Source organism: Erinaceus europaeus, chromosome 7 (genome assembly GCF_950295315.1).
Source record: "Erinaceus europaeus chromosome 7, mEriEur2.1, whole genome shotgun sequence".
NCBI lineage: Eukaryota > Metazoa > Chordata > Mammalia > Eulipotyphla > Erinaceidae > Erinaceus > Erinaceus europaeus.
The window spans coordinates 9,378,691-9,395,365 of record NC_080168.1 but is presented as its reverse complement, the minus strand read 5'-3'; the positions used below and the strand labels follow the sequence as shown (position 1 = coordinate 9,395,365).

Sequence of the window (16,675 nt, the reverse complement as noted above, 5' to 3'; positions counted from 1 at the left end):
GAATGTCATTTCCTACATCATGTTTCCATACCGAGATGAGAGGCTCATGGGTGGCCGTAAACCGATAGCGGTACTTAAAGTATTTTAAATACTTATACCAGAGAAGAGTGTGTGTGTGCTAAGATGCCTTAGAAGAAAACATTCTTCTGCTGAATAATAACCATCGGCATGGATTGAACCTCAGGCATGAGATGTAGAGGGTGATCTCTCATGGTCTCCACCTGAAAACTCTGTTGGTCTTGTCACCACAAACCACTGAATATGAAAGAAGGGTTTTCTTGGCAAAGAAGCTACTTAAGTTGTGACCTATGTCCAGCCAACATGGGCTATAGAGAAGAGTGGAATTGGGGGTCTGAGTTAGGGTGATACAGCAGCTTATTCATACTTAAGGGTGTTCCCAGGAAAATTATGCATATTTTAGAGGGCAAGGGTGAACAAGCCCAATGGAGGAATAAACAACAAGCACATATTACACATGTCGAAAAATGGTGGAGAAATCTCATAAAGTAATGAGGAAAACGGGGACCTTGGGTCAAAGTGAGCTCCACTGTCCAGCCTGCATTGTCCAGCCAGAGGTTTGGCGTCCATATTGGGACCAACATATTTGTAAGGCTCTGTTTGGGTTCCATCAAAGCCATAGAAAAATAGCAATATGGCTGCATCTAGGGAGGGGCTGTGCCATCATGCAAACTTACAAGCCTCAAGGACCAGTGTATAGAATTGATTTGATGACACTTTTGACCAGTGGCCCCTCCTCGGGGCAGGGCCTGTGAGTCAGTAAACTTGAACTGTTGGTTTTCCCAGAGGCCCTCAGGGCTGTGATATGTTTCAGGTTCCTCCGGGCTGCCCGGCCTGAATGGCTTGCATGGTTTGAAGGGTCAGAAAGGAACCAAAGGCGCTGCAGGTAAGAGAAAACATTTTTTAAATGATAATTATTTAAATTATAACTAATTATATTTTGAAGGTTGAAGGACCTCATGTGGCCTCACCACTTTGAGGCCACACATTCATTGAGGTTTTATCGCTTGAAATGCTGGAATTCCCTAGGAGAAATGAGTAACGAGATCAATGACAACTACCAGGTGACTCTGATCATCTGCAGAGTATAAATGATGAAAGAGAAGGAAATTGCAAAACAAAGGTGAAGGAGAAGAAGAGGAGGAGGAGAAGAAGAATAGAAAAGAAAGGAAAAGAAAAAGAAGGGGAAGAGAAAGGGGCGAGGAAAGAAAAATAACTAGACTGTCTCTTGGAAAGTGTGGAAACTAAGGTGGTCAGGGGAGTGGAGAGTAGGTTGAAAGGGCCACAAACTCTGGTGGGGATTGTAGTGACTTGGATGCACCAACCTGGGGTATAAAAATCCTTCTGAAGCCGGACAATTTTGTAAAGGAATTTTACATCATTAAAAAAAAATCAGAGTCGGGCGGTAGTGCAGCAGGTTAAGCGCAGTGGCGCAAAGCGCAAGAACCTGCATCCCGGTTCAAGCCCCCAGCTCCCCACCTGCAGGGGAGTCGCTTCACAAGCGGTGAAGCAGGTCTGCAAGTGTCTATCTTTCTCTCCCCCTCTCTGTCTTCCCCTCCTCTCTCCATTTATCTCTGTCCTATCCAACAACAACAACATCATTCATAACGACAACAATAAAACAAGGGCAACAAAAGGGAATAAATAATAAATTAAAAAATATTTTTAAAAAATCAAATAAAATGAAGAGAGAGAGAGAGTCACCACAACACAGGAATTTTCTCCACTGTCATAGAGCACCTCCCTTGTGGTACCAGGGTTCAAACCTGGACTGTGTATCTGTCAATTCAGGTACCCTACCTAGTAAGCTCAGGTTCAAAACATATATATATATATTTTTTTTTTTCCTTTGGAGATCCACTACAGCGGACCCTGAGTTAGCTTAATGATTTCCTTACCTCTCACATGTTGGGATTCTAACCCATGAACACAGGTTAGAGACAACCACAATGCTGGAACTGCATTTAGTGCTGAATATGACTTAGAAAAGAGAAACTTTGAGAAAGTTCTATGAAGAAATGGTTGGTTAGCAGAGTCTGTTGTTATTGTGTAGGGCTATCTCTTTAGTGAAAATATTCTGAATAATTAAGTGGCTCTAACATTCCAAAATATTATAAAATAACAGATAGTTGTGGTTTTTTTTCTTATTTCTTTTTTTATTTACATATATATATATATATATATAGTGTGTGTGTGTGTGTGTGTGTGTGTGTGTGTGTGTTTAGTTTTGTCTTAAGTATATCAATGCCAAGTACAACCATGTGGGTTTAATTAGTATAATTAGTACTTACATAACCTTCATAGCCTGCTGTGACAACAAATTGTCTAAACAAATTTCTATTGGTTTTTGATATGACAAAGAGACTGATCATCAGAAACTGCCTGTTCCCCTTTCACTGTTTTCATTTAACACACACTGTAACCTGGATTTCTCAGCAAAGCAGCTGGGATCAGATGTGAAGAAACTGGGATGGGGAGATAGAGAGGTGGGGAGCCGAGGACTCAAACCCGGATCTTTATGTGGGTCCTTACTCTTCAGGCTATGTGCACTTAACCGGGTACACCACCACCTGGCCCCTCATCATTCTCTCTTATCAGAGAGAATTTTTAGTCACTCATTTCATTGTAGAGATTGAAGGGCTGGTCAGTAAACTGTCATGTTCTTTAAACTCTGAATGGTGGGCTGTAAGCTAATGACTGGGCCCAGGGCATGTGAGCAGCCAACTGGATCTCTTTTGTCTTCACTAAGGTTTGCATGAAATGGGCCCACCAGGCCCAGTGGGGCACCCTGGGCCAAAAGGAAAGCCAGGAGACCCCGGAAGACCTGGATTCTCTCCTCCAGGCCTTTCTGGAGAAAAAGGTCCCCCAGGCCCCCCAGGTAAGAAGCAGAATGTTTTGTTCCTCTCTCAATATGGTGATCAGTGCCTTCCAAATGCGATGAGAGTAACGTCTGAACTTGTCCCTCCTCAGGGTGGCGTGGACCTCCTGGTCCTGCAGGTACCAGAGGAAGGGCTCCTAAAGGTGAAATCCCTGACCCGGGTCTACCTGGAGACCAGGGACCTCCTGGCCCTGATGGTCCAAGAGGTATGAGAAGATCTCAGCAGAGGGTGGTGATATTCCTTCGCTTGGCTCTGGAGGGATTGGTGCCGGGGAATGGCAGCATCGAAGCACCTTAGAAATCCCTCAGCCTGGTACATGGATAAGCTGGGAGTGAGGGGAGTGGTAGCCTCTCAGGACCATGTCCAGAACCAGAGGCTAGGCCTCCCCCTCTTCTGCTTCCACACTACCAGACGTCCTCTCTGTGAAAACAAACACTGACTCCAAAGCCTGTCCTTTTACCGATAACTAGCTTTGAGGGTTAGAAATGGCTGGTAAGAGGGGATCTCACCTACTTGATGGCCTCCAGCATCTGTCACGTAAACCAGAGTGATAGGTCCCAGATCTGACAGAAGCACAGAGACAGTCTTCTCGTGTGCTACCAACAGTGCCCTTGATTGCTTCACAAGGACTGTCTTTTGCATATTTAATAAAGATGAGACAAGTGCTGGGGGAGAGGGAGACAGCTCACTGCAGTTTTGGCAATCACATTCCCACTCAAACTTTTCTAGTGGGAAACAAATCCACTGTCTTTAAATTTGGGGGATTTTATTAATGATGGAATTCAAATGCTCTATAACCCTATTTCACAGTATGAAATAATACAATTAAAAAAACTTTAAAATGTGCTAAGCATAGAAGTTGAATTGAAAGGGATTGGGGGCTCAGTTCCTATGAGTGTACACATATTTTCTAATAGGATTGTAACTGTAATTGCTCATTCTCTGCCATCAGACCAGTGTCTCCCATCAGATTGCCACCAAAGCTAACCATCCATCCATCCATCCATTGGTCCACTCATCTTTCGATCCATTTTCACCAACCCATCTGTCTGTACATACATACACATATTCAGCCATCTACTCATTCATCTTTTCATCCATCCATCCATCCAGCCATCCATCCATCCATCCATGTGAAAGCAGTGGCTCCAAGGTGAACAAGAACCAAAAGGTGATACTTCCTCAAGGCTCCACTCTGACGGAAAGACTTTGCATAGATTCTTTTAGTCTGGAAGTTACTAATAAACAATGTATAGCATTTTCCAACCTGAGCTCGAAGAGATCTACTCTTTTACATTTGATATTCGTAGTAACTTACTTATGCTTTGGATTCCTCCCATCCCTTGCTTGTAAACCATTAAATTAATTTCTGTACGAAGCTCTTATCTCCGACAGGCAGTCCATGCCTTTAACTGAGAGAGTCTGTCTGCTTCCTTCCTGTGCACAGGATTACCTGGGCCCCCAGGACCCCCGGGAAGTGTTGACTTGCTGAAAGGGGAGCCAGGTGACTGCGGTCTCCCAGGACTACCAGGTCCCCCAGGCCCACGTGGACCCCCAGGACATAAAGGCTTACCGGGATGTGATGGAAAAGATGGCCAGAAAGGTATAAACACAGTTTCCTTTGCTGACTAACACTTAGGGCTCTGGGGTACTGTACTCCCTCCACCCCCACTCCTATCACTCTATTCCTCATGGAAACAGTGCTCATATGTCTGAAATATTCTAACTTTCTCCAGAATCTTAAAATTAGAGTAAAAGATAGGCGTGTGGAAAGAAGAAGCATGTGGTCTTGGAGGTGGTGCAGTGGATAAAGCATTAGACTCTCAAGCATGAGGTTCTGAGTTCATTCCCTGGTGGCACATGCACTAGAGTAATGTCTGTCCCCTCCCCCCTTTCCCTCTCCCTCTCTCTCCTCTGATCTTTTTCATTAATAAATAAAATATTTAAAAAAATAAAAGAAGAAGCACTAGTTAACGTTTCACCCCTAATTGCATACCTCGTAATTTTTTAAATTATCAGTGTTGAACAACACGCAGTGCAAGCTATGTATGTAATTATACACAATAATAGCCGCACTAGATAGTAAGAAGGCATGGGTCATGATTCACTTGGTACAGCAGACAAACTGCCATTCTTGAGGACCCAGTTTCGAGTGCCTGGTCCCCCCCCCATGCAGGGAGGAAGCTTCAAGAGTAGCAGAGCAGTGTTGCAGCTGTTTCTCTCTACCCTTCTCTACCTCTTGCTTTCTAGCCAAAGAAAGGGGGAAATGGTTGTCAAGAAAGGTGGAGCTGTGGAGGCTCTGAGCCCTAGGGAAAATCCTGGTGGTAGAAGAAGAGGAAGAGGAGGAGGAAGTGGAATAAACAGAATAAGAAAAAGAAAGGAAAGAGGAGGAGGAAAAAAATGAATAGGAAGAGAAAGAAAAGGAGAAAGGTAAATAGCAGATACTATTTTGTTAACACACACAATCACCAGCAGGAGATTCAGGTAGATTGTTCAAAGCCAGCGTCTCTCCCAAATTAGACACTCTCCTCCCTTTGGTGTTCAATGTGCATTTTACACACAGAAGACAACCCATCCATCCAGGCTTGCTATTATTCACAAATGTGTAAGAGTCTCCTGTGACTAATGGCTTTTGTATTGAAGAGCTGCTTTAGATTGTCAAGTTTACTCTTCCACATTTATGAGTTCCTGGTACTGAGCTTTGTTTCTTTTCTAGCTAAGGCTAAATGGATCATTTTTATTAATTCTACCTAATTGCCAATATTTAGAGACACTAGTCATTGGCCACCAAGATTTCAGACAAGGATTAGGTTCACAGAATACTCTTGATAGAAGGAAACTAGCAATGACTATCCATTAGAAGTCAGTGATGTTGTAAAGAAGTATGCCAGACACCAGTGACAGTGACGCTAGTGTTGAAGTCTGCACAGCACTTGGTTTGACTTCTGAACCAGAATGCGAAATAGGGTGAAAAGTTAGGATGGAGGAGGGATCAAAATTACAGCAAAGCTGCCCTAACTAACAGTGCAAATGACAATCTTCGAATTGTTCAGTGCACAACCTACACAGCAGTACCCAGCAACCTCCTGCATTTTTTACTGGCAACGAATCCTCCATAGATAATGTGGCTGCTATGTGCCGCCTGTAGGTGTCTCATTACTACGAAATGCAGGAATCGGACAGATAGGCTGGCACTCAGGCCACACAGAGCAAGTAGGAAGCAACTGACTGGGTTCCTCTCCCAAATAACTCCCTAGATCCTACTGTGTGGACTGAAGCTCCACCTAGAAATAAGCTTCAGAACTGGGAGAGTAACATGCCATAGAATGACAGTGACCCTTTAAAAGGTTTATTAAGGGAGTCTGGCGGTAGCACAGTGGGTTAAGCGCAGGTGGCGCAAAGAGCAAGGACCCACCTAAGGATCCCGGTTCTAGTCCCCGGCTCCCCACCTGCAGAGGAGTCGCTTCACAGGCGGTGAAGCAGGTCTGCAGGTGTCTGTCTTTCTCTCCCCTTCTGTCTTCTCCTCCTCTCTCCGTTTCTCTCTGTCCTATCTAACAATGACGACATCAATAACAACAACAATAACTACAACAATAATGAAAAACAACAAGGGCAACAAAAGGGAAAATAAATAGAAAAAAATTAAAAAAAATAAAAGGTATATTAAGAGTGAGTTTCAAGCACTGGTGGGACCACCAGTCCTGGTCTTAACTCCCATCCCTCTGGGGGCCAACGAGTGCTTCCCTGTGAAAGGGATGAGGCAGATGCTCAGTTTATCTTTTCAGACCCACAGGGTAGGAGATCTTTGATCTATTCCAGACATAGTCACTAAGCAGCCACACAGGAAGGTAGCAGTGGAGGCATCTGAACAGTCTCTGTTCTTATTGGGCGGCAGCTTGTCACGGATGAAGACAGACATTCCCACAAAGGGGCCCATCAGTAAAACCATAGATCAATTTTCTGAGGAAAGGTTGTCTCAGAGCTGTGGGACTTGGGCTGGGATGCCTGGAAGGACCCTCTTGAGGAAGTGACGCTTGACAGACTCTACAGATTGAGGAAGACTTGACAGATGGAGAAGAGAAGGAACAGAGTGAGGAGCTTAAGTAATCAGATGTATCTGAAAGCCAAGAGTGGTAGAAACTCATGACAAGGAGGTAACTTGCTGCCCAGACAGCAAAGCGTCTTTCCTTATCTACCTTTCCTTCTAATCCGTTGTCTCCAGAGGGTGTTCAAATGTTGAGGAACACAGGGCTTTTTTTTATTCTAACATAGTTTGTTTGTGGGGTGTTTGTTTACCAGAGCACTACTTAGTTCTGGCTTATGGTGGTACCGGGGACTGACTATGGGATCTTTGGTGCCTCAGGCACCTCATTCAGTCTTTTCTTGATGATGGAGCCATTTTATTTTTTTCTTAGTCCTGTTGTAGTATTATTGTGTTTTCTTTACGCATAGTCAAGATAAAATGAAAGAGAAAAAGAAGGCTAGAGATATATATAACTCTAAGGCTGACTTTGCCCTGCGTTTTGTTGAAATGAAATTCAGAAATTTAAGGAACCTCTGTCCCTGTTTCCCGTAGCTCCAGTCCAGCATCCTCAACTTCCTGTGTTTCTTTTAGGACCAATGGGATTCCCAGGGCCACAGGGGCCTCCTGGACTCCCAGGAGCACCTGGAGAGGCAGGTCTACCTGGACCCCCAGGTCCACGAGGACCCACTGGTCCTCCAGGTAAGCTTCTAATATGCTACACCTAATAGCTTCCACCCATTTTGATCTATTATGATGGTCAGATTTCAACGGGCAGTTACATTTTTTTTCTGAAGTTACAAACCAATCCATACAAGTTAAGCCTATTCTGAAAAATATTATATTCACTTCAGGATTAGCTATCAAGTCTCGTGTCTTGTAGACCCATATTTATTATCAGGCTGAGTAAGTTTGAAAGCTTAGGAATTCAGAGTTGATTTTCCATCTAATATACCTGAAGGAAATAAATCTATGTTTCCTCACAGGATAGGCAAGGATTTATTTGATTTGATTTTTTTTGTATCTGAAGTATTTTATTTAACTTTCTTTTTTCCTATAATGCACATTAATTTCTATAACAAAGAAAAACTACTCAATACTTTATTTATTACCTTTATTTATTCGTTGGACAGAGACAGCCAGAAATTGAGAGAGAAGAGGGAGACAGAGAAAGAGAGAGACACCTGCAGCTTTGCTTCACCACTCGTGCAGCTTTCCCCCTGTAGGAGGGGAGTGGGGACTTGAACCTGGGTCCTTGTGCATTGTCACATGTGCACTCAACCAGGTGTGCCACCACCACCCGGCCCCTAAACTACTCAATATAAGCTGTAGAGACAATACATTTTCATCAGCAGCTCAAATTAAGCCAACACTGAATTGGAAGGATCAACAGATATGTGTATCTGATATCGACAGAAATCATCTGTTTCACTCTCCAAATAAATGTTATGGTAATATGAGATCTGTTTAAAATATTTTTTAATCTCCTAAATTATCAATCTAGTCTAAAACATAAGCTGCATATTTTTCCCCCAGTGGGCCCCAGGACACCACGACACAGGGTTTACACATTGCTTCATCATACATTTCCTCTCCATGCATAACCTAGACAACTTGGTAAACTGACATGGAATTTTCACAAGTTTTCCAATGGGTAGGATCCCTAGCTACATTCAATGAGAGTGACTTTGACTTAATCATACCTGTATCTCACCAAATGTCCTATAAACTCTTAACCCCCCCCACAATAACATGATTTTTAAAAAAGAAGTAAAGCAGATTGTATACTATGCAAAGTGTTTTATTTCAAGTCTCTCTGGAGATGTCAACTGCATTGCTACATTGTAACTGGCAATCAACCTTGATGTGGGCTTCTGACTGAATCCTATGTTTGTCATTGAAATATCCTGAGATGAATTTCTTTCCTTGTTCTTCAATGATCTCCTTCACTTTCCCCCTAATTCACAAATTTTAAATCTCTTTTCTCCATGTGAACACCATGTGGTCTTGCTTTTTGGATTGGGATGTCTTCAAGGTTCCAGAGGTAAGTATTGCTATTATGTCATTCATTCCATTGGGGTGGAGAGCTAGCATAATGGTTCTGCAAAAGACCTCATGTGTCTTACTCTGAGCTCCCAGGTTCAATTCCCTGCACCAATATAAGCCCTAGCTGAGTAGTGCTCTGATCTTTCTCTCTCTGTGTCTTCTTCTCTTTTCATCTCTCCCATTAAAAAAAATAAGTAAAACAAATATCTTCTTTAAAATAATAGTACCTTTAAGTCTGGCTAACAGTCATATCTGCCCTTGCCTTTCTTACTCTGTGAGAGTTAAACTCAGTTCACTTTTCTAGATGGGTCTCTATCCTTCTATTAGTTTAGGGTTTTTTGTTTTTTTTTTTTTCAACAGAGCACTGCTCAGCTCTGGCTTATAGTGGTGTAGGAGGTTGAACCTGGTACCTCAGAGCCTCAGGCATGAGAGTCCTTTTATCTTTCTGCTGTCCCTAGCATTGCCATATGCCTAAGCTGAATGGGAGATCTGGCCTCTCTCTCTCTCTCTCTTTTTCTCCCCATCTCTCTCTCTGTCTCTCTCTCTCCATCTCTCTCTCTCCATCTCTCGCTCTCCATCTCTCTCTCTCTCCATCTCTCTCTCTCTCTCTCCTCTCTCTCTCTCTCTCTCTCTCTCTCTCTCTCTCTCACTCATAAAACAAATCAATAATGGGCCAGGTGGTGCACTTTGTTGTGTGCACACATTACCATGCACAAGGACCTCAGTTCAAATTCCTGCTCCCCACCTGTAGGGACAAAGTTTCACAGCTGTGCTTCAAGTATCTCTCTGTCTCTCTCTCCTTCTTTATCTCTTTCCCTCTCCATTTCTCTCTGTCTTCATTAAGTAAAAGAAAGGAAAAACATTGCCACCAGGTGTGGTGAATCCTTCATGCACACTCTAAGCTCCAGTGATAACTCTGGTGGCAATTAAAAGGAAAAAAATGAGTTATTAGAGGTCAAAAACCACTGTGGGTTGGCAGCTGTAGTGCACAGACTGGTGTGCAAAGAGGCCCCAGTGTTGAGCCCCAGCACCACCGATGGTTAGAACTGAGTGATACTTCCTTCAAAAGCAAAAGCCAGCCAACCACCCTGGCTTTCCCGCACCTCACAGCAGAAAGCTGAATATTCTCACCACCATTTCAGCTCAGTGCCACCAACCCAGCTAACTTGACACTGGAATGGGAGATTCTTCAGAAGTGTGTCAATCATCACCTGGCTCTGCCTCTAATTTCAGGTGAACCCGGACCACCTCCAGATCTGGATGCCTGCCCAAGAATCCCGGGCCTTCCTGGGGTGCCAGGTCCAAGAGGACCAGAAGGAGCTATGGGGATTCCGGGAATAAGAGGCCCCCCAGGGGCAGGTACAAACCTCACAGCACCTGTTCAGTGTTTCACCACTGATTTCTTTCTTGCTTTTTTTTTTTCTTTTGCCTCCATGCTTATCACTGGGGCTTAGTTCTGGCACTACAAATCCACTGCTCCTGGAGGCTCTTTTCCCCATTTTTGTTGCCCTTGTTGTTGTTGTTATTGGATAGGACAGAGAGAAATGGAGAGAGGAGGAAGACAGAGAGGGGGAGAGAAAGATAGACACCTGCAGACCTGTTTCACCACTAGTGAAGCAAACTCCCTGCAGGTGGGAAGCCAGGGACTCAGACAGGGATTCTTACTCCAGTCCTTGGGCTTCACACCATGTGCGCTTAACCCTGTGTGCTATCACCTGGTTTCCTCACCACTTATTTCTATGCAGTTTTTGTCCTGAGTCTATAAACTAGTAAGGTTGAAGCCATAGTTACAATATCCCCTCTCTTTGTACATTTTAGAACTTTTTTTTTTTTAGAGAGACAGAGAAGGCAGAGAGAGAAAAAAAAAATAGAAGGAGAATCCATAACACCAAAACTTCCTCGAGTGTGATGGGAGCTGGGCTCGAACCTGGTTGCCCCCATGGCAAAGCAGCTCACTAGCCCAGTGAGCTAATTCACTGAACCTATACATTTTCATCTGCATCTTCCCTTACATTTCATGTACTAGCTGAATCGACACTGCCCTTCTCCTTTTATATTATGTTTCTTCTATTTAAATCTTTCCACTCGGGCTACTTTGGGGTTTGAGGTTTTGAAACCTCATAGCACCACAGAGCAGATGTTCTATTAAGAGTCATTAATCGCTATTCACATGATTTGGAAAATAAAAACAACTGGATGGGCTCCCAGGGCAGAAGTAGCCCACAAGGGGAGGAGATGTATTTATTGCCTGAAGGAGGGGGAGAGAAAAGGGAGAGAGACCTCTGAAGTCTGGCATTGAAGGCTTTGCTCGATGCCTGGCAGGAAAGCAGGATCTTTGGTTAAGCACTTAAAGCAAGCTTTCGTCCTTAAAGAGTGTTCTCAGGGGCCTGGTGGTGGCACACTCAATGGAGCACACATGTCACCATGCATAAGGCCCTGGGTTCCAGCCCCAAGCCCCCACTTACAGTGGGGGACACTTCATGAGTGGTGAGGCAGTGCTGTGGGGTGTCTCTCTACCTCTCTCCCTGCCATCTCTGATTCACTCTGTCTTGATTCAATAAATGAATAAATGCTTAAAAAAATATATATATATACATAAAGGGTTTTCAGATGGTTTCTTTTCTATTCACATACCTTTCTCTTCAGTGCATAATTTCCAAAAGAATTATGGATCCAGGCTGAAGAATTCATGAACCCCTCCAGACTAAGCACCTATGGTTCTAGATAACCTATGTACAAATTCCCCTAAAGGGAGTAAGGTCAATTGTTTGGCCATTTTACCTCTGTCCAGTTGTGACTGTGGCTTTTTGGTTCAAGGCCAAAGGAATTGGAATAACTGAATTTTGTTATTTATTTATTCATTTATTTATTTATTTTGCCTCCAGGGTTATCTATCACTGGCATTCAGTACAAATCCACTGCTATTGGAAGCCTTTGTTGCCTCTTCATTTTATTGGCTAGAATGGAGAGAGATTGAGAGAGGAGAGAAGGGGAGGTAGAGTGGGAGATAAAAAATACACCTGCAGACCTGCTTCACTGAGTATGAAGTGTCCTCCCTGCAGGTGGGGAGCTGGGGCCTCAAACCTAGATCCTTGTTTAGGTCCTTATGCTTAGTACTCTGTGTGCTTAACCCAGTACACCACCTCTAGGCCCCCGATGAACTGAATTTTGTATCAGTTTTCCCCCCATGCTTTCCCACAATCTCAAGCTGCTAAAGGCCCCTTTTCATTGTGTAGTTTCTGCAGTGTTCAAAACAGATCTGGGACCTTCCACAAACCCTTGTGGGTTTTGTAAGGTTTTTATTGGCCGCATTACATCTGTGCTTTTTCTTTCTTCTTTTTTTTTTCTTTTAAGTTTTTATTTATAAAATGGAAACACTGACAAGACTATAGGGTAAGAGGGTTACAATTCCACACAATTCCTGCCACCGGAACTTCATATCCGATTCCCTCCCCTAATAGCTTTCCTATTCTTTATCCCTCCTGGAGCATGGACTCAGGGTCATTGTGGGGTGCAGAAGGTGGAAGGTCTGGCTTCTGTAATTGCTTCCCCGCTGAACATGGGCATTGACATGTCTGCTGGGAAATTGTGCAGATGCAGTCACATCTGCCATGTTGTGCCCTCGTCATAGTTGGAGTGCTTTGGTTACTCCTCCCCCTTCCCATTCCAGCGAGAGTTATTATCCTACCCTGGAGTGCTATGGTTACTCCTCCCCCTTCCCATTCTCACGAGAGCTATTCCCATAAAAGCCCTTCTTCTTCTGCCCCTCACTCTCTTGCCCGCCTTTCACTTTGGTGATTAGACGCAGGGAAGGTTGCTGCGTGAGGTGGCCATTTTTGCTACCTCCACGTGGCCGAAACTGCTGTTCCTCACCCAGCTCTGAGGTGCCAGCGCAAATAAAGGATTGAGTTCCCTTTCTGCTCCAAACCTCCTTTTTCTGCCTCCCGCTGCTGCAAGTGACGCATGTCGATCCATACTCCCAGCCTGGCTCTCTCTTTCCCTAGTGAGGCCAGGATCTGGAGAGGTGGGGCTCTGGGTTACATTGGTGGGGTCGTGTGCCCTGGAGAGTCCATTTGGCATCATGGTAGCATCTGGAATCTGGTGGCTGAAAAAGAGTTCTGATAGAAAGCAGAGCAAATTGTTGACTAATCGTGAACCTAAAGGCAGGAATATTATGAATGAAGATTTGGGGGTCTCCGTTTTGGAAGAAGCTATTAGGTTTATGTTAGGTATATTCCAAGGGGCCCATGACCCAGCTAGTTTTTGCCTGTGCCTGACATCTAATATGCAGGTGACCTAAGCTATTGTCTGGGGGTGGGGGTGGATGGTGTCATAGTTGGGCCTATCTGTGCTCTTTACTCTGAGTTCATTGGGTGTGAATTGTCACAACTTCTGCTCATGGCCCATGAGCACTGGGAGTTGAGTCAGAGGTTCTTTAACTTTTCACTCACTCACACACAGAGATGGGTAAAGCTCTCAGTAACTGCAAGTGTTCCATGAGTGCTAGCTTTTCACGCAACCTGATTTTGCAACAAAGCTGTCTTGTGTATATATTTGGAATATTAAACACTGGGGCTTCCCATCTTAAAAAATAACTCTGGGGGACTGGTTGGTGGGGCACGTGGTTGAGTGCACATGTTACCATACACAGACTGAGGTTTGAGCCCCAGTTCCCCATCTGTAGGGGGAACGCTTCCCACGCAGTAAAGCAAGTACTGCAGGTATCTCTGTCTCTCTCCCTCGCTGTCTCGCCCTCTTAGTTTCTCTCTGTCCTATTAAATAAAAGGGGAGGAATGGAATAGTGGGGAAAATGGCGTCCAGGAACAGTGGGTTTGTAGTGCAGATACTGAGCCCCAGTGATAACCCTGGAGGAAAAAAAAAAGGGGGGGATGGGGTATTGTGGGCAGTACAGACACCTTCATCACTACTGTCCTTGTGAACTTCTATGCAGGCTGCAAAGGAGAGCCTGGGCCAGATGGCAGGAGAGGTGAGGATGGCATCCCCGGGCCTCCAGGGCCTCCAGGACACAGAGGAGACCCGGGAGAAGCCGGGTGCCCTGGATCTCCAGGTAAGGGGCCTCAGTCTCTCCTCTTTCCTTTGCCACCATAGATCTGACAGCTGCATATAGGCTCCCTAAAAGCTTGCTACAGAGATTCCAGCAAAAGTATTGGCTTAGAGACTGGGAGACCAGTTTTCATTAGGGAGATAGGAGCCATAGAACATAACGGAAGGTATCACCCATGTTCTGCTAAGACTCACACATCAGGAAAATGAGTCACAACCCAAGTCAGGTCAGTCTTCCCCCAAACCACTGTGTGTGAGGCTACGAAGCTCAGTCATTGCAGCTGTTGGCTTCCCTCTTCACCCCCTCTCTTCCCGGGCTTACCTTTGAGAAGAGACTTCTGACTCCAGGGATTAGATCACAGGCCTCTAGCTTCACATCCAGTGACTTAACCTCTCGACCACAGCCGTCAGCCATGCCAGGGAAGGTTTCTAGTAATCTTAGCTTCTATCCATAATCATGAAAACCTGCAAGGACCTACTTCCTGCGGCCACTCACACCTTTCAGGTGTTTTCCCTTCTCCATCTCACTCTGACCCTCTTTCTCCCCTTTCCACGCCATATCTCTACAAAGACCAAACCATCCCTATGTACTCACCTTTTTCAAACCATCCCTACGTACCCCATCATTTCTCCTCTTTTTCCTTATTTATGCTTTTGTTATTTTTGCTTTTTTAAAGGGATGCCTTTTTTTGCTTTTTTTTTTGGGGGGTGATGTGGAACTCTGGTGATGGGAACTGTCAAAGTGGCAGCTCAGCTTTCGTCATTTACTGGCAGGAAGACTCACACAGTCCACTGTCTTCCTGTTATCCTGCTCATTGGTGGCCATTTCTCTTCGCCAGTTGGAATGAAAGTCCAGGGTGGGGTGGTGCTGGAGAGACAGCATAATGGTTCTGCAAAAGACTTTCATGCTTGAGGCTCCAAGGCTCCATGTTAGTCCCCTGCACCACCATAAGCCAGAGCTGAGCGGTACTCTGTTCTCTCCCTGGTTTTTTTTTTTTTTTAATTTTTATTATCTTTATTTATTGGATAGAGATGGCCAGAAAGGAAAGAAGTGATAGAGAGGGAAAGAGAGAGAGACACCTGCAGCCCTGCTTTACCATTTGCATAGCTTTCCCCCTGCAGGTAGGGACCGGGGTCTCGAAGCTCTCTCCTTGCACATTATAATGTGTGCACTCAAAGAGGAGAGCCACCATCCAGCCCCATCTCTCCTTTTCTATATCTATCTCTCTGTATCTCTCTTTCATTAAAATAAATATTTTTTTTCCAAAAAAGGAAGCCTAGGAGGGCAGAATTTTGTCAGCTTCTTGATCTTAGGAGCTTATAGCCCCAGCAGGAAGCAGTTAGGACACAATTACTCCTCCCAGTAGGTTGTTCATGGGTTTCACGCTTGTGCCAGGGGCAGCTCTGGGTTCTCTCTGCTCCCTGTGTTCTAGGCACAGCAGCGGGCCAGGTCTGCTCCGCAGGGCTCGTGGAGCTGAATGCCCCGTGTGGCGTTCTTTCCCTCTCTTATTCGTCCAGGACCTCCTGGACCCACTGGAGATCCCGGCCCCAAAGGGGTCAGTCCTGGCTACCTCAGTGGCTTCCTCCTGGTTCTGCACAGTCAAACGGCCGGAGAGCCCACCTGCCCCACGGGCATGGCCACACTCTGGACAGGGTACAGTCTGCTGTACCTGGAAGGGCAGGAGAAGGCTCACAATCAAGACCTGGGTATGTCTGAAGCACCTGTGCCCCACGCTTTCATTCACAGGGCTTGTCCTGCTGTAATTCTACTGTCTGCTCCTCCAGGCTCCATCCTGCCATCCCCAGACTCCCATCCAGGAGCTTCATGAAGACAGAGATGGGCTCATAGCCCTGCTTCCCTGACCCATTGCTGGATTAATATATGAGTGACAAGTGCATGAATGAATGAATGAATGAATGAATGAATGGCAGTAGTCTTTGGGAGACCATGGAGTTGGCAAAAATGATTAGGCTTCCCCACCACAGAAGCAGGCTTGGCCCAAGGACCTCTTTCCTCTCCAGCATAGCTGTGGGTGGCACATGCTGGGAAGGTCACAGGGCAACCCAGACTCTCTTGTCTCTTCTTCCACCGACAGGTCTGGCAGGCTCGTGCCTCCCCGTGTTCAGCACGCTGCCCTTTGCCTACTGCAACATCCACCAGGTGTGCCACTACGCCCAGAGAAACGACCGGTCCTACTGGCTGGCAAGCGCGGCACCGCTGCCCATGGCGCCGCTGTTGGAGGAGGAGATCCGACCCTACGTGAGCCGCTGTGCGGTGTGTGAGGCCCCGGCGCCCGCGGTGGCCGTGCACAGCCAGGACCAGTCCATCCCCCCGTGCCCTCGAGCCTGGAGAAGCCTCTGGATTGGCTACTCCTTCCTGATGGTGAGCCTGCTTGTGTGTAGTGGTGCTGGGGATTGAACCTGGGACTTTTGGTGTCTCAGGCATGGAAGTCTTTTTACATAACCATTATGCTGTCTCCCCAGCCCCTCCTCCCTCTGCCTCAGCTTCTCCCTCTCCCTCTCCTTCTGCCTCTGCCTCTCCCTCCCCTTCTGCCTCTGCCTCTCCCTCTGCTTCTGCCTCTCCCTCCCCTTCTGCCTCTGCCTCTCCCTCTTCCTCTGCAGCCAGTTTTGCCTTTTATCCTCCCCC

At 45.6% G+C, this 16,675-nt stretch overlaps 1 protein-coding gene across 3 annotated transcripts in view; it reads left to right on the top strand.

Annotated features, from left to right (window-relative positions):
* The window catches only part of COL4A4 (collagen type IV alpha 4 chain), a 153,475-nt gene that overhangs the window by 107,447 nt on the left and 29,353 nt on the right, over positions 1–16,675 (top strand). For all 3 annotated transcript variants that reach the window (XM_060193697.1, XM_060193696.1, XM_060193695.1), the window contains exons 38-46: positions 833–904; positions 2,768–2,896; positions 2,989–3,102; positions 4,345–4,500; positions 7,513–7,620; positions 10,198–10,323; positions 13,916–14,032; positions 15,547–15,735; positions 16,125–16,411. In XM_060193697.1, the coding sequence (XP_060049680.1) occupies positions 833–904; positions 2,768–2,896; positions 2,989–3,102; positions 4,345–4,500; positions 7,513–7,620; positions 10,198–10,323; positions 13,916–14,032; positions 15,547–15,735; positions 16,125–16,411 (1,298 nt within the window). The remainder of the gene's footprint in view (positions 1–832; positions 905–2,767; positions 2,897–2,988; positions 3,103–4,344; positions 4,501–7,512; positions 7,621–10,197; positions 10,324–13,915; positions 14,033–15,546; positions 15,736–16,124; positions 16,412–16,675) is intronic.